At 34.4% G+C, this 25,130-nt stretch overlaps 1 protein-coding gene across 3 annotated transcripts in view; it reads right to left on the bottom strand.

Moving 5' to 3' along the window:
• Nucleotides 1–25,130, bottom strand: part of DIAPH3 (diaphanous related formin 3) — a 201,959-nt gene that overhangs the window by 76,317 nt on the left and 100,512 nt on the right. For all 3 annotated transcript variants that reach the window (XM_030958150.1, XM_030958160.1, XM_030958168.1), the window contains 3 exons: nt 20,333–20,572; nt 17,623–17,752; nt 7,899–8,023 (listed from right to left, as the gene is read on the bottom strand). In XM_030958150.1, the coding sequence (XP_030814010.1) occupies nt 7,899–8,023; nt 17,623–17,752; nt 20,333–20,572 (495 nt within the window). The remainder of the gene's footprint in view (nt 1–7,898; nt 8,024–17,622; nt 17,753–20,332; nt 20,573–25,130) is intronic.

The following is a 25,130-nucleotide window of genomic DNA, read 5'->3' as shown; positions in this document are numbered from 1 at the left end:
TTCTGCTGCAGTGAATGCCACAAAAGTCAAGAAATAGCCATTTTATTTTTACTCTAAATTGCCCACATCTACTGCAAAAGAGAATTTACTGTGTTTGCACACTTTCTACTACAGAATAAATACACTATGGCCACTTTATAAAGCATAGAATTTTTAATCAAGGGCATGAAAATCTAGACCAACAGAATAGCACAGGACCTGGCATTTTTTCTTAATGAATCTCCTACTACTGGCCTCAGTCCATCATCCCAGGCTGCACAGATCCCTCTCCAGAGCCTTTCTACCTCCAACAGATCAACACTCCCACCCAATTTGGTGTTGTTAGCAAACCTGCTTGAGGGTGAACTCAATCCTGTAGTGCAGATTATCAATAAAGATGATGAACAGGACCAGCCTCAATACTGAGCCCTGGGGAACTCCTCTAGTGACCAGTACATATTAATGTATTACAGCTGGATAACTGTTTTCACTCTTCAGGTTTTTTACAATGCACTCCTTCTTTAGTTTAGTTTTGTTTAGAAGCTGAATTCCATTTCAGTTGCATTGTTAAGTGTCCTTCTGGTTTGTTACGGTTGCTTTAAAAATACCAAGTAAGAAGTTCCTGGGTTTTTTTTGTGATTTAGAATCCCGGCCAGAAATTCACACAATAGTGATCTCAGATATGTGCAGGAAGGGAGAAATAATGCACTTTCACAATATTCTAATTAGTCACTAATGGCTACTGGCTGATTATGTAAGTGCAGAACAACCTCCACTACGACAGTCTTGTGAAAAAGGACTAACTAAAGTCAAGATTCAACAATTTAAAAAGATACATCTTCCATCAACCATCAACCACCTAATTTCAGACTTTCTCAATGTGGCTCTTTTGCCAGTACAAGCTTCTTTTCATGCTTTTAGTAACTTCACAAGATGCAGCTCATAAGCAGCTCTAGACTGCCTGTGCTGACTGGCTGGCAACAGATCAAAGAGAACTGATGCTGACAGCCCTCTTTTCTTCTACATCAATTTGAATCTCCTTTACTCAGCTCCCAAGATGAGCACAGCACACAGGAAACTGATCTTTACACTTGAGATTCTTAAAAAATTATTCAGACTCTTATAAAGCTACTGGTAGGAAAGCAAAGAAAGTTGATGAGAGGTTTGTCTACAAATGCTGCCCAAGGACTATATAAAAAAGGATCATGTAAAACAAGACGTGACAAAACAAGCTAAGACCATCAAAAGAAATGTCACCAGTTCACAAAAACACAAACAAACCAAAACAACAAAAAAGAGTGAAACTAGAAAAAATAATTCCTACATCTGGTTAAATTTTGATCCTAAAATTTAGGATACTTATTATTTGTGATTCTTTGACTAGTAACAGATCTTATGAAAGATTATAGTTTTTTACAATTATGAGGGTGTTTGTTTCCACAGAGTGAAGGGTAAAGGAAAATTAGATAAATTAGTTTTGCTGTCTCTCTACATAAATGCCAGATATTAAACACTCAAGTATTTTTCATTTTCTAGGATGCAAAACAAAAAAAGGGTTGAAATTATCAGTCAAAGGTAGACTTCATCTTGTAAATTCAAAAAAATATCCTGAAAAGAAAACCTGGGGAGTGGAGGAAGTGAGACAAAATTTCTGTGATATTCTTCAAGACACAGCTAAAATTACAGCTATGTTAATAGTGCTATGTTAATACAGTTAAAGATGGTTAATCTTATACTGTTGAAAACTGACTCCCCTTAAATATCTGATGCATAATTTTAAACACAAAATACAGTATTCTGGTAGGATGTTTTGCTATCTAATATTTCAATGCCAGACATGATGAATCCTGAGATTTTTATTTTCCATCTGGTGCATTATGGGATACCTCTAAGCTCTTGGCATTCTACTGAGACTGTGCTTGAATTTAGGTATTTTTAATAACTCCTCTTCCTTTTCTCCTTAAATATGGCTTTTGTTAGCCAACTCTAACTAAACTGGAAACAACAGGGAATACTACTGAGTACAGCAATCCCAACCATAATTATTACAAACAGGTTCATACATACACATTATCAACTACACAATTCATTGGTTTTGGAGGAATGAAGACAGAAGTACAGCTGAGCTGCAACACAGGTGGGAAGAAAATGAAATAAACTAGTTTGGTATTTGTTAACTTTTTCTGAAATGGCTTTACTTTGTGGACTGCTTTTTTGGAATCACTGGACTACAGATCAATCTGCTAATTAATGTAACAGGACAGCATTGCACGGCTGAGACAAGATCTGTGACAAAACTTCTAACTGCTGTATGTTTGGTCTTGCATATTCTGGCAGATCTTTTCACAGTGAATTTCTTGTCTGAAATTTATACTGATTTTAATACACTGTGTATATAAAATACTAATATAGTGTAGCATATCAAGCTAATTAAAAACAGCTGTTACCCTAGAAAAGATGATGAATAACTTTAATCTCTACTAAACACTTTCTTAAAAGATGCCAGTATTCACCACTTGTATTTTAGAAGAATCTTCAAAAGGCGACTGAGACTGCCACTATACTAGATGACAACAGCCTCCACAAAACATGGCAAACCTTTTGAAGACTGGTGCAAAATGCTTTGTGGTCACTTCAAACCATTTCAACAAATTATCTTCTACTAAGAGCAAGCAGTGTAAATGCTGTAGGACTGTTAAGGATTTCTCACATTTTGGGAAAATAATTGCAATTTTCTGAAGAATACATGTCAGAGAGAATTCTTTTTATATGCATATATCAAGGTTCAACAGAAGAATTCTGCATCTGAAAATAATAGTTCAAGAAACACATAGAAATGTTTCAATTTTTAAGTCAGTACCTTCTGAAGAGTATTTGTCAAATAATACCTTCTCTTTGATTCACTCCTACTTATCTCTAGGTTATAATACTAAAACAAATTCGCAAGTATTTGTATTCACGCAAAGCTGATGCATCCACTGTGTATGTATCATATATTACAAGTAAAACCAGTGCTAGCTATAATGTATGCCTTAAGTCCAGACCAGATATTAAAAGAAGTATAGACTTAAATTAAATTTACATTGGTAGCCAAAGCCCTGTCTCATTACCTGTCCACACAGTTAACATCTTGACCTTCTACCAAAGAGTGACACACAACTTTTTTTTACCTGAAGAGCTCAGGTTCTGTAATCCACAAAGTCCTAAGGATGCAAGGACATCTTACAGATTCATTTATGTTGCACAGGGGCAACTTCAAATTATGAGGTCAATTAAGTAACCAAGAGTTTGGAGGCAGCAAGTCCCTTCCCTGCAGCTGAAATGGGTTTCTTTTACCTCATTTGGTAGCCAAGGCTCTGACTCATTTAAGTACTACTTCTTCCTCCCCTTTCTGCAATGTCAACAAATCAAATTAAATGGCAAAGGAACAGCTAATTGATCAAAATAAAATATTTTTTTCCTAGCTGAAAAGCAGCAATCAGCTGATTGCCTCTCAAGTATTAGTTCCATAAGTTTCTGTAAAAGAACACCATCAACACCACTTTTATCAGTAAGCTCAAACTTTCTCAGCTGCTGCCTTGAAAATCAGAAGATGGGAGCTGTACTGATAAACAGCATGTTGACTAAATCACTTAATTAAACTTTTAATATGCAATTTAAATACTCTTCCTAAACCCACTAAACTTTTATTTTGAACATACAAATGCATTTTGTTCACTGTGCTTTTTATGGAACATTTCACTCGATGGATTTAATACGTTAGATCGATATCAATTCAATATTCTTTGACTTCCCTAATTAAAGGAAACAGAAGAATTGAGATAATAACTATTTCTTTTCAGCTAGCATACACACGATGGCTCACAAATTAACACAATCTAATATATAGGAGAAATATTCATAATTACAGACTTTGTCAATAAAAGAGTGAACCAACTGTGCATGTCTCTGAATTCCTAAAGAAACAAGAATGCTAATCAGTTCATTAGGGGGCTTTGGGTTGTGATATTTAGCGACAGGATGTAATGGCCTGCTTGTCCATGGAGCTTAATTGTACTCAGGATGAAAAATTATTTTCTACAAAGTACTATCCTTCTTTTTTAAGACTTCCTGCTGGTTTCTTTTTATGAGCCGCATGCTTTTCAAGACATCATCACCATTCAGATTTCCTTGTCATAGGAATAAAAGTAAAGACAGGTCCAGGTTTCATCATGCTGTGCAGGATTATCTAACCTTTACATCAAACCTTTTCAGCTTCGTAATTTATTGAAGTTCTTGTTTTCCTAAAAGTGAGCTGCTTTAATTAGTGTGTTCACAGACATGACTAGAAACTGTAGGCAACTACACTGTTAAGAAATTGCTGTCTGCTGGGTCAGGTAGTAGGTGATGGTAAACTACTTCTGTTTATAATATTTACTATTCAAAATATTGGTTTTGAATAGTCTAATACAATGAAATATGTAGTATGGCTGGTGTAAGGACTTAAAGAGCACAGCTGTCTGCCTCACGCACTCTTTAGGCCACAGAAGAACATTGCCATGAGATAAGCACAGAGGGAGTGACAGGATGTTTCTATCCTGGCAGAGGTAAGATCTGGGTAGCAAATCCTGGTTAATGCATCTAGGCAACAATTCTGTCTGTGGAAATCTGTGTAAAGAAGCAGCTACAAATTCAAATATCACTGGTTGAACAAAGATTACCCCAAGTTATGGGATAGATGGGCAACTGTGACTACTGAAGAAGCCCCACCCCAAGTAAGCCTCCGAGGGAGTATAAATTAAGCCACTGTGACAGGAACTCAAGATAAGACAAAGGTGGTACTATTGTTGGGTTTTATCTCAGACCTAGGAGAAGGTAACAAAGCTGGAGGAGAAGAATGGATCACTGATAATGGACACAAAGAATGCAAAATTTCTATTCCACAAGGAAAGCCAATTCAGCAACTGTGCTGAAATCAGCTCCAGTTGGGTAGAAGGTAAATTTGACAGGGGAAGATCACAACCCATTGAACCAAGAAACGCATCAACTCAAACAAAGAGAAAGACTGAGCACAGGACTAACAGTGAGAGAACTGTGTAGCTAGTGAGCATTAATTTATTTGTTTGCTAAACTGTATAAATTGTGAAAAGTTTTGAACCACCTCAGGACACCATCACCAAGAAGCCTCAGGTGAAGAAAGACTAACAGCATACCACTGGATCCACGAGTGGGGACTGACTATCTCCTGCTTTACATCGCCCTTCCTTTCCCTCTACCCATCCCCATTTACTGTTAAATAAAATGTGTATTATTGACTTCAGCATATGATCTCAAGTCACTAATCGGATCTTAAGACTTGGTTTTACCTGTACTGATTTATTCTAAGACCAAATATTTATTTTGCCAGTTTCTGACAGCAGTCAATATCCAACAATTAGGGAAAACAAAGAGGAAACAAAACTTGGCAAATGTAGCATGATAATTCAAGTGATGTAGTATTCTGTTTCTAGCAATCTGTATGTTAGTCATTCTTCTGAACAAAAGCTGCCTCTAGGCTACTGTTTAGCCACCTATCTAGGCCTTATATGAAATTCATTCACATTTTCAGTTTAATTGTCTGTCGTCCATGAAAACATTTCTGTTAGTGTGTTTTAACCTGCTAGACAGTATTTCACATGGGATGAACCCATGGTTATTTAAAGACACAAAGAATATATTCCTCTCTTTCCTTCTGCATGGGACACAAAAGTACAAGTATTTTTACTGTATTTTCTTAACTTTTTTGATTTTCCACCATCAGAGTATTACTCTATTAAAACATTCCTTTTCTATAACCTATTGCTAGTTGCTGCTCGTTGCCACCATTCTCTGCCACATCAGTAGATATATACTACACTTTTTGAGATGGGGTAATGGAAGAACTGATGATGTAAGAATATTGCTGATTTTTACAGTATCTTGTTGTTTATGTTTTCTACTTGTTCTCAACTGTTGGGATTTGTTCCCAATCGTTCTAATACAGTGTTTCTCCTTCAGATCTATTAGTCTATAATCACTAAAGTTCACTTGTTGCTTTGTCAGCATCTATCAGTATCTCGCTTTGATGTGAGGATTTTTTTTTCAAAGATATTAATCCAAAAAAAAAAAAGTAATGAAACCACTTTTTAACCTAAGAAATTTCTTTCCTTATAAGTCATTGTGAAAACACCTTGTTGAAACGTGAATGGGAATTCAGTTATGTTCTATTGACTTCTCACCTAACACAAAGGAAAATGAGGTATCCTACATAATTATTTTTGGATATCAGATGTTTGGTATTAGCATATAATATATATAAATTACATCTTTATTTATCCACTTTTCTCTTGCTCTCCTTAGATTTTTGGGAGGATTCACTCATTCTCAACTGAATTTTGCTAATTTAGTTCTTATATTTTTTAATAACTACATATCCAAGGAAAGCTAAATACTAACTGTTCCTTCAAGATCTAGTCATTAGAAAAAAAATACAAAGTTAGAGGGTATTTGAAGAGCCTGCATCATGACTATTTCAGATTAGATTATTGTTGTAGGTCCTTTCCAACTGAAATAGTCTATTATATTTTAACAGATAAAGAAGGGCCTGTCCTTTTTCATAGTTTAGATTTTTTAACAAGTGCTTCCCATTCCTAACTTGTTAGACTACATATAATTTTCCAAACAAAGCACAGACTTTTTAAGTCCCAGCAATATTCTCCAAAAGCTCTCATGGATATATTTTCCTCTAACTTCCTAGCAATATTTTATCTCTTGCCTTCAGGACACATCTCCTAGTTCTCCTATTATGCTGTCAGTTTCTTCAGGATCAAACTTATGTTTCATACTGTAGAGACACCATGCTGGTGGGCTGCAACGTATCTCCCAAAACCACATTGAGCTGGGAAAAAAAGGGCATCACCATCAACATTAAACTGAAAAAACTCAACAACAAAATATCCAACCTTACAAAATATTAGTAACGTCACTGGAAGGTAAAGATAACCCACAGCAGCCACAGAAGGCCTGAAGCTAAGTTGCAAACACTTGGGTTGCAGTGCATCTAACAAAGACAGAACTGGCCCTCACACAGGAAGAGCAAGTGCATCCACCTGGCCTCAGGGTCAAGGCTTGTGTAATAGGACAAGATGAATAAAGAGGACTGTGTCCTGAGTCCTCCAGCCTTTGTGCATAACAAAGCAGTCTTCCAGCTAGGTAACAATCTAACCATGCCTGCAGAGCAAATTTCAACCTGTCTGCTCATATTTCTGCTTCCAGATTAGTTTTGGTGGCAAGTATATATGGCCAACATTTGCTAGAGAGGTTTAAGCAAAAGAATTTTTTTTCCAGTTTAATTAATTATCTTCATGTCACAAGGTGTTCTTATGAAAGACAGGCAGTGAAGTTGGCTGCATGATTTGGATAAAATAGTGAGAAAAAGAATTTTGGCAAAAATAACACCAGAAAACAGTTTTCATGAGCTATGAATCTCATTTCTGAAATAACAGAAATTTTCTGGTTCTGTGGTTGCATGTACAAAAACATTCACAATGGTAACGCATACACTAGAAAACAGAGAGACACAGGGTGACAGATATATTTTTCTAAGAGACTCTGACATAAAAATACCATGTAACACTAGAGTGCTTAACATTCCTATTATAACTTCTCTTTACTAAGTTAAGAAACTCATATACTGACAGTGAGCATTTTTCCCTCATTCATTCCACTTCAGGGGAATCCTTTAATTGGACTGTTCATGTATGTAGTTTTTATCCATACATGGATAATAGGAAAAATAAGTCATATTTTTCAAAAATACATGGTACAAACTAGACAGAAGTTATGCAAATAAATTTAAAATTTAAAGCAATGCAGTAAAATTACTTAGGGATTTTTGATTTGCAGAGTGCCTCAAAGGATATTGACATTTTTGCTACAAACTTATCGTGCTTATCTTCAGGAACAGGAAAAGTCTGCAAATCCTTCTCAAGCTGTTGAAGCTGCCGCTCCATATGCTTAAGGCTCTTCTCCAGGTTTTCTGCTGAGACTAAAATACAGAACATACATTCTGTTAACACACTAAACAAAATCCATTGTTTCCAAAATGCAAGAGTTAAAACCTTACCCAAGTCAGCATGCTACATTGTTAATTCTGAAATAAAAGCACACTGGACAAATTACAATGCAAGATGAGGAGGTCGCTCTACAATGTTCAGCTCTCCCCTCTTACACAGATTCCTTATTCTCACTAGATGTATGCTGTTTGAATGTTGTATTTTCATCTGTTTTTATGCCCAAGGTTTTGCATTCCAATTAACACTGTTTTAGGGAACCTGAGATATACATATGCCAGTCTGTCTCCTCTGATTAACCAAAGGACAAGTTTTCAAGATATTCTAACACCCCACAAAGCTTTTCTCCATCTCATTCTGTTAAAACAGAAAATACAAACATTTTTATGAACGGTCATAAAGAAAATAAGATTCTCAAACACAGAAAATTGGGCTATTAAACACCTATCAATAAAACCTAAACCTCAGTTCTCTAGTTTAAAAGCACTATGTATGGTAAAAAACACAACAGAATTTGTTGGAGCAAAAGTGCAGGCCAAGCATTTGAGAGGGTAAAACAGAGCAACACAGGGACTTAGGAAAAAGAAAGGAGTGGAGCTGAAACATTAGGGATTTATAGAAGAATGAAGAAAAAGTATAAGTTTTCTTTGTCAGGAAAAGAAAGATTGAAGCAATGCATGTAAAGTTGAATGCTTTATCTGTAAATAGTTGATTGAAATATCAAGGTGACCAGAGTAATCTCAGGATAATTAACATGTGTTCTTTCTTAGATCTATATTATTGCCATCGGTTAAAATTTATTTTCAATTTATGAAGGCAACTTAGCATTTATTTAAGTTTCATAGGAGCAATATATAAAGATGTAAGAACACACTGTGAATTCTAGTCCAAAGACTTTTTTTTTCTTTTTAATGATTTCTTTCATTCATAATATAGTGTAAATATCTGTAAAGGTATAGTTACCTTCATCTTCATCTTAAAAAAAAAACTCCTTGGAGAAAGTCTGTATCCCTATGATGTTACTACACTGCGTAGTGGATACCTAATTTCATCCACCAAATAGTTATGTGAGAGAAAATATAAAATACATAAAATAAACACATCCTTCTCTGATAAAAGCCTGATGGAGTCCCCAAATTACCACAGTAAAATGCTGCATAGCAACTACAATCCCATTCACAGCAGAAAGGTTAAGACAACTATAAAATGATCCATGGCAATGTGATAAATTGCTTTATAATCACCATTTTTAAAAACCTCTGGTTACTTAAAAAATAGTTTTTCAATTGTACATTAGACTTGCACGTTTTGACCCAGCAAATCATCACCAGTTAGGTCAGTTCGCTTCAGTAGTTAAAAAATTGTTTTGTGTGGGGAGCATAGCTAAAATTAGAAGCTGACAATGTTGACTAAGACGTGTTTCAGTCTTCAGCAACCCCAGAAACAAACCTGATTTTAATAGAAAGTCATACTTCTGCTGTCATGAGAAGCATCTGAGTGTTAGGCACACACCATTTTATGTCATTGATGCTAAGAAACACAGAATACAACAACTTGTGCCTAATCTAACTATTGCTTGGACTCATCACAAGACCGTTTATTTTGCATAAAGGTTCATAGTATAAATTAATGTGACATGCACACATAGTACATATAGTATATAATGTCAAAATTATGAGACCTGGCAAGGAACACCAATTAAAAAACAATACAAAAGCCCAACACACCAAAAAATCCTCTACACCAGCTGCAGGTAGCAGCTGAGTAACAGCTACACTTTTTTACTCAGATGAGAAACTCAGCAAAATAACTCAGTGCCTAGAGCTGATTAACACATCCTATACAAGAGATTTGCAAACCCTTCCTTCCAGCAAAGCCAGTTTTTCACTCCAGTTCTTCAGGTTTTTTGACATTGAACATTTACATGTTTGATCAAGAATCTTTATAACTCTGTTTTGTCCTGAAGAGGTTCTTTTTCCTCTGTCATGATCTTAGGTTGTTCTTGAACTTAAGATTTCAGCATGCCTTTGATTTCAGCAGTGTATAACTATTAGATATATTTTCCTTTAAGACTATATTTCTGATGATAGCCTCAAATAAAGGCTAGTTCACAATATGCTGCTATTAAGTTTGGTACCACTGTCTTTGCAGCTTTCAATTTAGTGAAAACATTAAAAAAAAATCCAACCTGCAAATATAATCAGCTCTTCCAAAAGAAGATCATATAAAATAATTGCCAGTCTTTTCTTGTGTGACTCTGAAAGCCATGGTATAAAATCTGAAGGAACACAGAAGAATGGCAGAAAATGAAAAAAAAAACCTCCTTAACTTTAACCCCTAATCCTGGAAGGATTCAGAAATAAACCCAAGCCAAACTGAAGTACATAACTCAAATGCTAGTTAAAAAACAAAGTCGAACCCTGGGGTTCTGAATATCAGTGAGCCCACAAAGCCAAGTTGTTTGCTGAATACAATGCATGTGTGCCTAAACAATCTCCTACTTACACCTGCTCATACCCCCTAAGCTCTCACAGTCCTCTTCCAGAATGGCTCCTGCTATTTTTGTAAGCAATAATTAGATGTCCCACCATCTGTTTTTCATGGTTAAAACAACTTCACTCTTAGGGCTTCTGAATCTGGTTTTCTAATACCACAATTATACCAGAAGACTCTTCATCTGCTTCTGTTTTCAAATATTTCTGCAGTGTTTCAGGTGATGACTCACCAGCCCTTTAATTCTTGCATTACAATTTCTCCAGTTATTCTGGGAATAAATTATCTGATTAACTTACAATAAAATATCCTCTTTTTTTTTTTGACCAAAGCCCTTATTACAGTATCAAGATGCACGATCTTGTACTTCATGCTATTGATTTTCATCTCCTTTATCCTGCTTCCTCAGGATAACTCAGTGATGACAACCCAATACCCCTCTCATCCGGCAAACTATCTAACCCTTTGTCAGACATGCTCATTGGTGCAATATCACAATTTTTTTTAACCATGTTCCTTTTAAGACAGTATTTTGTTTCTTCTACTTTTTATTCTAATGAATATTCTCCCATTGTACATAATATCAAGTGCTTTACTAAAGTCAACACAGATTTTATGGGATTGAAAGAAATAAATTAATAACCAAAGCTACCAATAAATTAATTTTTATTTTATGCTACTCTCATTAACCTCTCTCTGTGTTGGATTATTCTTTCTTTTATAAACCTTGATATCGATAAAGTCAGATAAAGAGACATGAAATTGCTCAAATCATTATTTTTTCGGTTTCTTAAATATTCTGTAGTAGCACAACATTACTATAGTCACAGCAAAACTTGATAAAAAATGTACTTACTAAACTTCTAGTTTCATCTCAATTATCTCAGGATGCAGAATATGAAACTGGTATTTACAGTATAAGAATACAGTACTCTGAATTTTTTTCTTTAAAAAAATTTCTATGAAGAATTTTCACTCCCATCTCTCCCATCCCCAGATCATTATTCTTGCTTAAAAATAAAACAATATTTAATCTAGCTTTGAACCCATACCTGTTTAATCTTATCTAGTAGAAATAATTCTCCAAAATGAAGCAATACTTGCATGTTCTCTCATTTTTATTGCTGCAAACCTTTTGCTACTTTTTGCATCAGTCAGTACTTCAGACATCATGCCTACACTCTATGACAATTTGCTTGGATGTTGCCATCTCCTAATCATGATTTTCATTCTCTTGTCTACCTGTTTTTTGCTTCCCTTGTGCTATTATGGCCCCTTTATTCTAAGAGAGTGACAGTGAGAAACTGACCTCTAGCCTGATACAAAAAATTATACCATATTATTAAAAAATATTCTGGAAATGTACTGTTAGTTTTGCCATGTGAAAATCACACTGGACTGACAGAGTTTACTGAATAATTCCCTAAAATTGTCATCATATTATAAATGCAGCATTTAAAAGAAAACTTAAATGACAAAACATAGCCAAAAAAAGCCCAAAACCAACAAGAAAAAACTGACCCATATTTTCAGGTGGATTTAGAGCACTAAAAAAGAAATATTGCAGAGGAAAAGTATTGAGTGTTTCTGTAAACACCAGCAAAGGTCTGAAATAGCCATTAAAAGTAGCAAAAGATCTACTTGGATATACTCAGTGTCACATGGCACTGAAAATATAAAAATTATACTTTTTTTCTCCAAAAATAATGATTTCCCTTGTCTCTACAGCCACTTTCTGGCTTTCTTGTCTTTTCTCTCCCCTTTCTTCTTTGTGTGTGTGTGCCTAAGGTGCATACAACACTCTTTTTGAGATCTTTTTTTTCCCCAAAGCTCTGACAATGCCACTGGCTCTTTAGCACTCAGACTTTCCCTTCCAGAATAATGTTGATTTCACACATGAAAAAAAAAATCTCAGTAGGATTTTAGTCTCCTATTTTTAATTCAAATACGAGCACACCAATGTAGTGTAACTGGTAAACAATGTGGAATCATTTTTGTACCCAGTTCACCAGTACTATCACCAGTAGTATTAGGCCTCAGATCTTACAGCAACTATGTCCTATACTACCTCCTCAAGAATCCTGGCCTGCTGGACTTGTTATAAACTTCAAAAGCCTCATGGGAAAAATGCAGTCTGACAACATATCTCTTTTTTTAATGGTCAGTTTAAGCTCAGAAATTCTTAATATGGGAAACAGCTGAAAACAGAAACACCTGAATGACAATTCACTGATTGTCAGTTATTCATCCCTGAGCTGCTACTGAAAGAAAGAAGCAGCCGCTAAGGCAAGCAGGAAAAAATGGCCAAGCAACAGGATGTGGCACCAGCCCTGAGCATAGGGACCAAGGTCCCCCAGTGTTACACAGCACACAGTGATATGGTACAGTGGTGGACCACGATCTGTCAAGAGACAAAACCATCTTATAAAAGAAGAAATTAAATTCAGAGGAGGGAGCACAAAGAAGACCCTTGCATGAGTGGCAGCTTCCCTTGCTGAAGAATTCTTGAGCCTCACCACCTGCTTCCTTGGGGACCACAAAGTGCTGAGCTGACTGCAGTGTGTTGCATACTTGCAGACAATTTAGGGTAAAATTGTTAATAACTAACTGTTTTGAATATGCAGTGAGAGTGGTTAATAATTGATTCCAAATGAACTATTAGCATGGAATGGCAATGAATATCAGTCTAGTAGAGCTAAAAATAAAAGTTTAAAAGTGGCCACTTTTATCAGTCTTCTATCCAATATTGTCGCTCTAAAATTAAACTCCCTGAGGTATATAGGTAGCAAGATACACAAGTCTACATGTACATCTAAATGCAACTTCAACACCTTCCTACTCATTAAAATTAAACTTTCTCGCCTTCAAGGGTCTATACATCTGCACAATGCATTGAACTTTTTTTTTTAATTGCCTTTTCCACCATTTTAAGGTACCTCTTGCAATTGATTTCTGCGTAACTCATTCGATATTTTTTGTATTTCAGCAGATATCCACATTTTTTCCCTACAGAGTATATAACCCTGATGGCCTGAAAACAAGAGCCTGTGAATTTGTGACCCAAGTCAAAACCCAAGAAAGGCATAGAATAAATATATTATTTAATAGTACTGAGAAAATTGTCATTACCTTAGAAATTCTCTAATAAGAAAAACACCTTTTCCTTATGACGTATAGAATTCTTATGACATGTATATTCCTATTTTTCTCTCATGCTGCCCTAATGTCTTTAAGTTTTATAGGTGGAGGTGCCCTATTTTTCATTGATATAAACTTCACATTTTCAATTTTGTTTCTGGCTTTTTTAATTTTGAAATGAAATTAATTGTCTATAAAAAAAAAAACAAATGAAGTTTCAAAAGAGAGAAAATGGATATGTTACTTGTAAAGCTGTGATGAGGTAATGTCTTTTAGAGAAAGGAAAATCCGCAGCTTTACAGTGTTAGTACAATATGAAAGACTCAATACCCTGTTACCTGTAAGGTCTGTGTAAATTAGAGTCAATCAAGTAAAACAGCAGCCTGCATAAATGCAATATAAAACTTTATAATACCATAAAATAAGAAATTAGTAAATTGTACTGAATTACCAAAATATTTCTTGTCTGGAATACGAACAGAAAAGCAGGGAAGTCATTATGTTTAAAAGAAAGGACAGCTTTAATTATATAAATCTTCAGGAACTGTCACATCTGTAAGCTCATTAGCTGCAATGAAAGTTCCTCCTGCTGATCTAAGAGAACTTAGAAAACAGGATTTGTTACACTTCAAAGTAAAAAGGTATCCTTAATTCATGTACTGTAACAGTGAATTAAATCTACTTCTGGTATTACAGAAGTAAAAACTAAAACTTTAGCATACAATGGAAAGAAACCACAAATTAAATACCTTAAATACCCTGAAGCAAACTTCAATTGCACAGGTCATATGTCCCTTACTGTTTGCCTCTCAAAATTAGATATAAAAAAATATTTTTCCTGCAACAATTAATTTACATACTGTGAATATTTAATAATTTATAAAATACTATAAAATACAATAGTGCTGCCATTAACTTGGTGCAGTCACTTGACACTGCTCTTGAAGTCTTACAAATAATTTTAACAGCTCACTGTATGATCACTGGACAATGTTTAATGAAATTAAAGAAGCATTAATGTTTCTTCTGGAAAGTATAAAAAGAAATTGAGTTGCTGAACATTGTAATGTTCTAATGTTCACCATTTTGATAAGAAATAACTAGAAAGAGAAGTTTTAAGAATGAGCAAGCATAAACCAAAAAAATCCAAGGTATGCTACAAACAGGCTGGCTAATACAATGACAGTCATGTCAAGGAAGAAGTCGACAAAAAAGCATCCTTTAAGAAATTTGTTTTAAAAAACCTGTGGAAGATTCAACAATTACTCAAAGATGATCAAGCCAAAACTAACAAGTGCACAGTATAGTTCCATTTTTATGTACAAATATATATGTGCAACTTCAGGTTTTCTGTTAATATTGTTCAAAAGGCATTTACACACCGTTCTACCACATTAATTTTGATTTATAATTTAAAGAACAGCTGCAAATAATACTTTTATGCTAGATAAAAATGTGAAATTATTGTATCTGAAGACATGAATATGCAGACAGGTAATAAAACCAACTCAATAAAAAACAGCTTGCAACAAAGGTATAGGAGAATAGAATATTCTTATCCAACTTCATTGATTTATTATTGGAAAATATTTTTAAGAATTACTTCAGAAAACAAAGTTCAGTAAAACCATGAATGGAATTTAATTCTGCCATCTGTACAAGTCCCTAACCTTTGCCAGAACAAAAGCTAAAGAGGATTTAAAAACAAGTACTGGAACAAAATGCTACCTCTATGGTTCAGGGAAAAATTGAACAATATATTAATATGACACAAAAGAAGAAAAGAGTGATGTTGGCTCTTCACCAAACAACTCTGAGGAACAAAACCGCATATGTGTGAATAGAACCTTTCTATTGGATGACAGAAAAAACCAAGGCTGACTTCCTCCCTTCTGTGCTATCAGCAGCCTGTAACCCTTACATAACATTTGGATCCACTGGTTTTCCAAATTTACTGGAAGTGTAAATTGCCTCCCAGGAATGCAAATCAGGATGGATTATTTCTACAAAATCCTAAATTACAATATCTTAGAATGGAGGAAATCCCCTAAGCCCTCAGTACCAAAGCTCTGTTCTACCACAAGTATGTTTTTTTCTGGAATACACATATCTGACTATAGAAAAGATTTTTGATTACTTCCCCTCTATCACTGTTCCTAGCAGCCATAATGATGGCTTGTAATATCTGCTATGATTTTCCAGCTCTCTTGGTCAACCTGTTACACTTCATCAGCATATCAGTAATACATGAGACCGTTACAGTGGACGTGACTGAACAGATTCACAGACTTTCTTTATAACTGACCTTCTGCTAAGCTCAAGCAAAAATAGCCACTTCATTAAAAATTCACTGTACAAAAGTCGGTGCATATTAAATCAACTTGCTTCATAAAAATGTACTTTTGCAGAAGTACTAAAAGGTTTAAAAAAACTCCATGAGTTACAGTTTTTTGTGATCTGCTGGGTTTTCCAAAATTCCTGTGCAGCAGGATTCTTTGAAAACCAGAATGGAGTTTTGCAGGTAGAGAAACAAATATAAACAAGCACACTGATACCCTAATCTGTTAAAGATATCCTAAGCTTTTGTCTTCTTCACACAGGAAAACCAAAATGCAAAATGCATCTCAGAATACGCTGCAGTAAATTCAATATATAAACTTGAAAACATGATCATTGATTTCCATCCCACCTCATAGTGAGTGAGATCAAAGACTCTACTAGTCATTACCAGATGCCTAGAACAGAACAAAAAGCCTGGACTGATAATTTTACTGCCTACTCTTTGAATGGTAAGTGATCTAGATCTCAGAAATTTTCCAGGAAACAGTCAGCAGTGTCATATAAGACAACTGCCTACACTGAAAATACTGCCTTCTATTAAGGATAGCAATAAACTCAACCATAATACATACAATAACATATTAGTGAAGAAAAAAAAACCAGTTGCCAGTTAACACTGAAAATAATGACAAAGACACCAAGTTAATATACAGCAGAAACTGCTTCTAGTACCAGTATAAACAGTTGGGTGAAGGGCTTGAAGCATTTGACAGCTATATAAAAATAATTGAACTTTTCTGGGGTTATAATACACCAAGTAAAACTGGAAATTTTAAGAAACAGAAAGTGAACTCTATGTAAGTGACCACTATCTCAAGTCCTCTATCAGAAGCAGGTTTTGCAAAGTTGTAATTTATGGAAGGGAGATTGACTGAGGTATGACTGAGAGTGACACTCTACAAAACATTATAGATAAACTGTGATATTTTCCAAACTGACGTAAACTAAAATATTTTTAACTGAGCCCATCCAATCACTTTTTCCTGCCAAAGAAAGACAGTGCTAAGGTACCATCAATTTCTACCTGTATGCTTTGCCCATTTAAATTACTTAAACTGATAAAATGTGGAAAAGGAACTTTTAATTAAGAAGTTAATTTCAAAAAACTCTGCAGGTGCTTATAGAGAGATTCTATATTGCATGATGAAACTACACATTTTTCCAGTCTTCCAATGTTACTGTTGCATGAAAAAGATACATGTAGGGAATATGAAACTGTTCCACGTTTTGAAAAAAATAAAATAAAGTGATGCCAGGACAGCCTTTCTACATGTCTGAATTAGAACACGGTGAGTGATACACTTACCATATAAAAGATCAAAGATTGGAATTAAGATCTGGTAACAGAAAATAACTTTTAAAAGAAACCCAGTATGGAAAATGGCTCTAGAAAATATATTAGAGGAACTGTAATGGGAAGGCCTGTAGTAAGTGTTAGAGGACCAAACAATTCAAGAACATTCGCAGCAGCTTAAATTACTGATCTGAGATATTGACTATTAATATCTATTTTTTTCAATATTGTTAGTAAGAAATAACCATCATCTTATACACAAGACATTGAAATGTGTCAAAATCAAAACTTTTAGTTAGTTACACAAACCTTTACTAGCTCTATCCAAATGCTGAAAATCCTCAACAAAATTCAGGACATCCTGATAGCTTTCTTCACACACTTCTACAAGAAAATGAAGCAATGTTGTTTTCTGGTCTGCCGACTTTGTGTCCTTCAGCTGGGAAGGGGTAAAAAAAGAAATGTAAAAACACTGAGAAAAATTTTATTTCTGGCCGTTTTAATAATTCATATATATTAGTAATTATTCATCTGAGAACGAAAAGAGCAAACTATTAGAGTAGCACATTTTCTTAAAGACAGCAATGGTCTGTTTCATTTCTCCCCTTTCTAAAAATCCCTAGAAAGATCTCATTAAGTATTTTTTCATTTCATGTAATTTTTGTGTTCAGTATTCAAAAACAGTACACATATTTCTTTTAAAAATGTAATTATTTCAACAATACAGGGATATTTACAAAACTGTGAATAAGCACATGAAGGTACAAAAAAGAAAAATCAAAGTTAAATCAAAAAAATCTAAATATACATAACACACGTATCCACTGATGACATTATTTCCTTTTTTATGTATAAAATTAACTCTAACCTAAAAATATTTATGTAGTGAAAGCTACACAACCTCAACATGCACAAGTTCCTGTTATCAATTCTCAATTCTCAATACAGTAAATAAGAGCTCATAGGTCTTATTGTTTAAAAATGCTGACCTAAAGAATTCTTAAATGTAAAGCTTTCTTTCTGGACTCTTTATACATATAAAATTATTTTCAAGCCTGGCCAATTTAAATCTTGCAGCTACTTGAGTAAAAACACTAACAACTGACAACTGACAAACTTCTGTTGCAGTCTTTCAAATGAGATGTTCTTTTAAATCAAAGACATTTTTATAAATAGAAAATGACATCACATATGAAAGTGTTCATTGACTACTTAAGAACTATTTCTGCATTAAAAAAATTAGGAGGAAAAGTATATAAGCATGTAGGCACAAAGTAAAACAGGAGTATAAAAAGGGCTGCCATAACTACACAAAGACTTGTCCATCTGAATACCAGAGCACCAAGTCCTTAACACAGTATTGATTTTTCATAATTAACTCTAAAAAGTCTGTTTATTTCCAATTATCAAAATGCTACTATGCTGAGATATACTCTCCCAGAGCATGCATGTTTTCCTTCAGAAAAGTGGATTAGTAACATGGTTTTCCAAATAAATGGGAAGTGGAACACATATATATCAAAACCCAAAAATATATTCTAGGAACCTTACTGTATGCAATGTTATAAAATATGTTACTTCTATTGTACTGGGAATCTCACTGAAAGATGTCTCAGTAACACCACAAAAAACTTCTACAATGAGACACTGTGGTGCATGTAATACATTGTGATACATAACAATAGTTAGCTATAAATACGAACCTGTGTTATAAACATGCATATAATTTAATACATCAATAATTAATGAATGATTGAGTATTAGCATATCAATATTGTATCTCCTGAGACTACTCATGGCTGTTCTCTGATGTAGAAGAACTAATACAGTCATTCATTCCATACTTCCATTATCTATATACATCAATTCCCTCTCCTATATCTAGTACTCCATGGTTATCTTCAAAATATTCATATTCTAGATCTTAATAAATTATTTCTCCAAGATAAATTCTGACTTTTGATCCTGCTCTTATTCTTTTCATAATATGTTTTTTGTCCTGTGCATTAAAAATACAATATAACCAGAGAATATAACCAGACACAGGACAGATTCTTGTAAAATCGTACTTAAGTAAATGCACCTAAAGGATAAAGAACCTTTAGTATCTTCCTTCTGACTATGTTCCTGAGCAAGTTGTCTTTTTAACTCAATCACTTCATCTACAATGTATTAACTCCAGGTGGATGACTCATGCTTAATGCTTTCTTTAGACTAGGGAAAGAATATAACTTATTCTTTATGAATATTTATGTCATAGGTACCACATTCAACACTCAGTGAAAGAATTCTTCTGAAATATGGCAGAATAAAGATGATCAGTTTCATGAATGTAGAAGTTAACATATTGTGTTTTCTCTTGTGCAAAAAAAAAAAAAGAAACAGAAAGACAAAGAGTACATACAAAGTTTCAAATAATTCCTTCCTTGTAAAAACTACATGTGCACTCTGAAGATTGTTCAGCAATCTCCCAGGGAGCATAGGAAAAAAACAACACTAAATATGGGAAAGGTAACTAGCATTAGAATGGATTATAAATTAACACCCAGAAAAGTATAGACATTTTCTTGTATATACCTTATACAAAAGTTGAAAGAGTGAAAATTTAAGAAAAAACAGAAGAAGCAAGAAACGGATGAAACTGAGCAACATAAGAGAATCACATAAGGAGTAAATTCATGTCCAAAAGAAAACATAACTGCATTAAAACATACTAAAATGTAATAGATGTCTTAGAAGTGCTCAGACATGTTAAAATTACAAAACTACTATGATCACAGTGATCGGATCTTTACACAACCTTATTTAGTTTGGGTTTTTTATTATTCCCTCAAAATAAAATCACTTAAAAGTGATTAAATGCAAGCCAGTTTTAAGATGACTATTCATGGATCAACTGTACTGTTCAAACTATCAACTAATGCAAATAATAAGGAAAAAATAGTAAGCAAATAATTAACTGCAGGAAAAACATCAAAACTAGAGTATTTATGCAGTATATGGACATTTCAAAACTCACTTTACATAGCGAGCTGAGATTATATCCAAAGGTCTGTGCATTCCGAGAACCTGCATTCATGTAGTTTCCCATTAACAATACTAGTTCCAGTAGCTTGCTAAAGCTTTTACTCTTCTTTATCTCTTCACAGGCAGCACTGACAGCCATGATGTCAGGTTTGATGTTGTTCACCTGCTCCTCAAACTGAAGCTTAAAAAGAATAGCACTGAGCCGTGGCCGTAGTCTCTTCACGTTGCTCATCTGATTGAAAAGAAAAATAGGAGATTTCCTTTAAAATTCATGGTACACTTTGGCACTGTACAAATGCATAGGCTCTGAAATGATTTATTGGTGTGACAGGCTTGAAGAAGCAATATATCTGCTATAACTGATAGCAAATGAATGAATGAATGAGAGACACTTGGGTAAGCAACTGAAATCCCATCTTGTGGTTAATAGGAACTGCCCCCATCCTTTCCAAATAACTAGTATGTGTAAGCAATAAAAGATAAAGTGTCATCATATATCACATCTGTCAACTCATATACCAAATCCTATAAAACTAATCCAAGTTTATGACCCAGTAGTTGCAAAAGAATGAAAGTAGTTCACAAATTTTGTATAACTCTGGATGTACCAAAACAAGACAAATCTCATTTTCTGGTGTAAATATTTGAAAGCTGACGTCAATAAGAGCCTATGATAAACTTGCAGGAAAATAACAGTTTTGAAAAAATCTTTGAAACACTCAATATAGTATACACTAATACATACCAATATTCATACCCCCTACACTCCTGTATACTAACCTAATACAGTTCATTAGTTGCAGCTGAATGCTTCCAGGAAAACAGCTTTTGTAGATCATATACAAAAGACTTGGCTTTTTCTATGGCTTACTGATCATGTATTTTCAACAGAAATTTTGACCTTCTTATATACTAGGTCACCGAATTCTCACTCCAGACATACTTTGCACATTGTTTACTATATCCACACAAGGAACACTAAAACATTATTCAATGAGCTGCTTATCTTCTTTTTCCCTATCCCTATTTTCTCATCAATTTCATTAATTCCATAAGATCTCCTTCCTCATGCTTGTCTTCTTCTTTCTCAAGGCAATGTTCAAGACAATAATTTCTTTACAATTCCCAGAATCTTAAACTAAGATCACAGAATCTTAAATTAAGTTTCCAGCTATCAGTACTCCCAATGCAAGAAGCAATAATATTGGCACTTCTACAAAGCAGTAGGCTTCATATAATGCCCTTAAACTTTTGCCTTTAAATTGCACATATCCCCCTCCAAACCACAGTGATACCTAACGGTTCTACAGACCATTTCTCAACACAGATCTAGTCTACCAATGTGAAAACTCCTCTGACAGCGCAGCATTCATAAGTCATATGACACTGATTATCCCCAGAGACTCAGTGTAAAGGATAATGGTGACACTCCATCCATTTTCAGTGTAAAGTGAAACTGAAGGCTGTCTCATCCAAAGGGTTTGATATAGAGGCAGAAGAGGATGGAATTTACAATCTATTTTATTGGTTTTACTGTGACGGTAGAAGAAAATAAAATCAGGTAGAGTTAACATTTTATGTCACTAGGCCATTTCAGAAATGCCTGCATAGCTGTGCAGCCACATGATGTCTCATTGAAGTAAACACACCATTTGGATTTTAGTTCAGGTAAAAAATCTTGATGTAAAATAAGAAATAATTTCCACTAACCGTACTTTGGTTTTCATCATAGAGCAGATCACATAATCAGGATGTCTTTCAGATTAAACTAGGTTGAAAATCAACTGTTGTACTTTAGTTGACTGCCTCCATCCTGGTCGTCAAGTAAAACACTTAAAATGTACATTTTGAACATTATTGGCTCAGTACCAACTGTAGGCAGACATTCTGTTCTTATACTACATGAAATAGCATCCAACAAGTGTGGTAAAATTCTTACTTAAGAATGGATAAATAAGGATAATGGCACTTGAATTTGCACAGGACATCTCACAGTAAAATAGAAATGGAAATACCTAAATTCCACATGAAATTAAGACAATACTCCAACAACTTTATACCTAATCTAAGAATAACTATATAAAAGAATGTTGAGGTAGTGGAGAGAAGCAAGTGTCATAAATTCATTCTCCAAGTTCAGTCAGGAAGAATCACTATTAACTCCTTTTCCTCAATTATCTTACTAAATTTGTATATGGACTACTACTTCTCAGCATCTTGAGAACATGTTTTTAGTTTTAAGTTTTGTCCTAAAGTTAGCCAGAAAAAAAATTGGGACTAGACTAGGAAAAAAAAAACCCCACAGCATTCCATTGAAATTATCCAGATTTTTAGTATTTAATACCGTTCTCAGGGTGCAATAGAGATGATCATTAATATTAAACCATAGAAACTACAAAAATTCAGCGTAAGTTGCATTGATTTTAAATGGTACTGAACTCAAGATACTACTGAATCACCAGAAGATGCATCATTTGTTGACGCTTGGCTTTTCAGACAGGCAGATCCTCGAAACTGAAATATTCATGTACTTTTGACCACAAAGATGTGTTGTACAAACATGAGCACGCACATCTGTATAAAAGGTGCAAAGTTTTCATCCGAACCACTTGAACTACAAGGAATTCAGATGTCCAGTACATAAGTATGCAATTCTTAAAGCTGAATGAAGAAATATGTAATCTTAAAAATTAGAAACAGGAACACATGCCAGAAACACAACAGAAATGCCACTGGGATTGTTATCATTGCTATTACTAGTATTATTGTTGTTGTTGAAAATGCTCTGAAATCTCTGCACAATGCATGCTGTTGGTATTATTTCTTTACCTGTTTGCTAAGTCAATAATTGAGAAGAGTTTCCCTAGTAACGTATGGCTTTTTTTGTGACATATAGTTCACACTTATATTTAAACTGTAAAATCCATACACCCTACCACAAGAGGTGCTAAGAATCTAAGTGTTGCAATGCTGACCATCTTATGTTAACACCCCATAGTTTTTTATAATCAGAGTATAAGGACATAAGTTTATGTCAGTCTTGATAGTGGAATTCTGAAAACAAACAATCCAAATAACTAAAACAGGAAGTTGAATTAGAAACCTATACATGCCAGAGAACTCATGCACAGGTAATGAATTGTGCTACTTTTTAAGTAATAGTCCACAAGCAGAGTCTCACTACAAGCAAGTCCAAATGGTAACTGACTTATGAGTTGAGATACCCAGTAGCAGCTCTCACAGATCTCACATCCAACAGCAAAGACAGGTTCTCCTCTCAAATACAGCATAAATCACAAGGCAACTACAAGAATGTGCAGTCTGATATATGTGTACTCTCACAATCTTTTTCTGTTGATGTCAAGTAAAAGAAAGCATCTCAGAAGTTCCACTGACACTACATTTTGATCACTGAAGGGGTTTCATTCCTGTCACAAGCTCATAGAAAAAATACTGCAAGCACTTCAGTTTCATACCTTCTTTAAAAGGAGCAACAGTGCTGAGGCTGTCAGACCACCTGAAAATGTTCTCAGCCAAAAGGTAAAATAACAGTTACAGCCAAGCTGACTAAAGAGAGCAAACTGGAACACCATTCCCTGTGGATAATGTATGGCTTTCACCTCTGCAGCATCAGTGAACTCCTAAGAGTGCAGAGGTAAAAAGTGAGAATTCCTGACACTTATCTTTAAACCCAGGCACTTGAAAAGCAGGAAAAAAAATCAAATAGGGAAGGACTGATACCTTAACAGATATTTTATCACATTTAAAGAAGATAAAAGAACATCCTGCTCAATTTGAAAAGGACAGCCAACATGCCTACATCTTAGTGAAAAACAGCAGCATTCTCGAAAGACCAAACATTATTTCACAGTATGGGAAGTCAATTTGCGATAAAAATCAGTATTTTTGTTGAAATGTTTTTATGTATACATGGAAATAGTACCTCTTTCTTCACCTTTGACATACTCTTTTTCCTCAAGGAAATAATAATAAAGTCAAGAATTGCCAACACAAAATTAAAATTACTTAAGAGAAATTGAGTACATATATAAACATATATATATATATATATATATATATATATATATATACACATGATAGTGGGGCCCTGGAAAAATGTTAGAAATAGACTCTGAAAATGTTAGGCTTTGTGTTTGGCCAGACAATGTGAAATTGCATCTGGGTAAGCAGTGTGATAAATGATATAATTGTTAGATGTAATGATTGTTTAGTAATTAAATATAATTATTGTATAATCATAAGAAGAATCATGAGAAACTATGCTAGAAGTTTGAGGGGGGCCACGAGGAGCCCATGCTTGGCTGAAATCTATGTATACAATAGAACAATATAAGTTTAATAATTAACATGAGAGTAATATAACAATAGAATATAAAAACATGTTCATCCCGAACCCATATCGGAGTCAGATTTGGGTTGGTAGCCCCTGACACCCAGAGCTCTTCAATAAAAGCACCTACATATAATCATTCTCGTGATTATGTGTTTCTGAACGCTAACATACATACACAAATATATATATATATGAATGTATGTATACATGCAAACAATTGTACTAATGACCTTTCAGCCTTATTAGCAATGATGGAGAGCATGTCCTGTTACTCTGCTTCTCCAGACTGAATTATAAACAGCTTGAACTACTAAGTAAGTTTCTTGCAAATCAAATATTTTCCTAAAGGATATTCAGAGCAGAATAGAAGGCAGTGTATTACAAGGGACACAGGGATAACACCTATCAATTACCTCCTAGCTGCACACAGGCAGCC

Source organism: Camarhynchus parvulus, chromosome 1, assembly GCF_901933205.1.
Source record: "Camarhynchus parvulus chromosome 1, STF_HiC, whole genome shotgun sequence".
Classification (NCBI taxonomy): domain Eukaryota; kingdom Metazoa; phylum Chordata; class Aves; order Passeriformes; family Thraupidae; genus Camarhynchus; species Camarhynchus parvulus.
The sequence above is the reverse complement of the archived record's forward strand: the minus strand, read 5'-3'. Positions and strand labels throughout refer to the sequence as shown.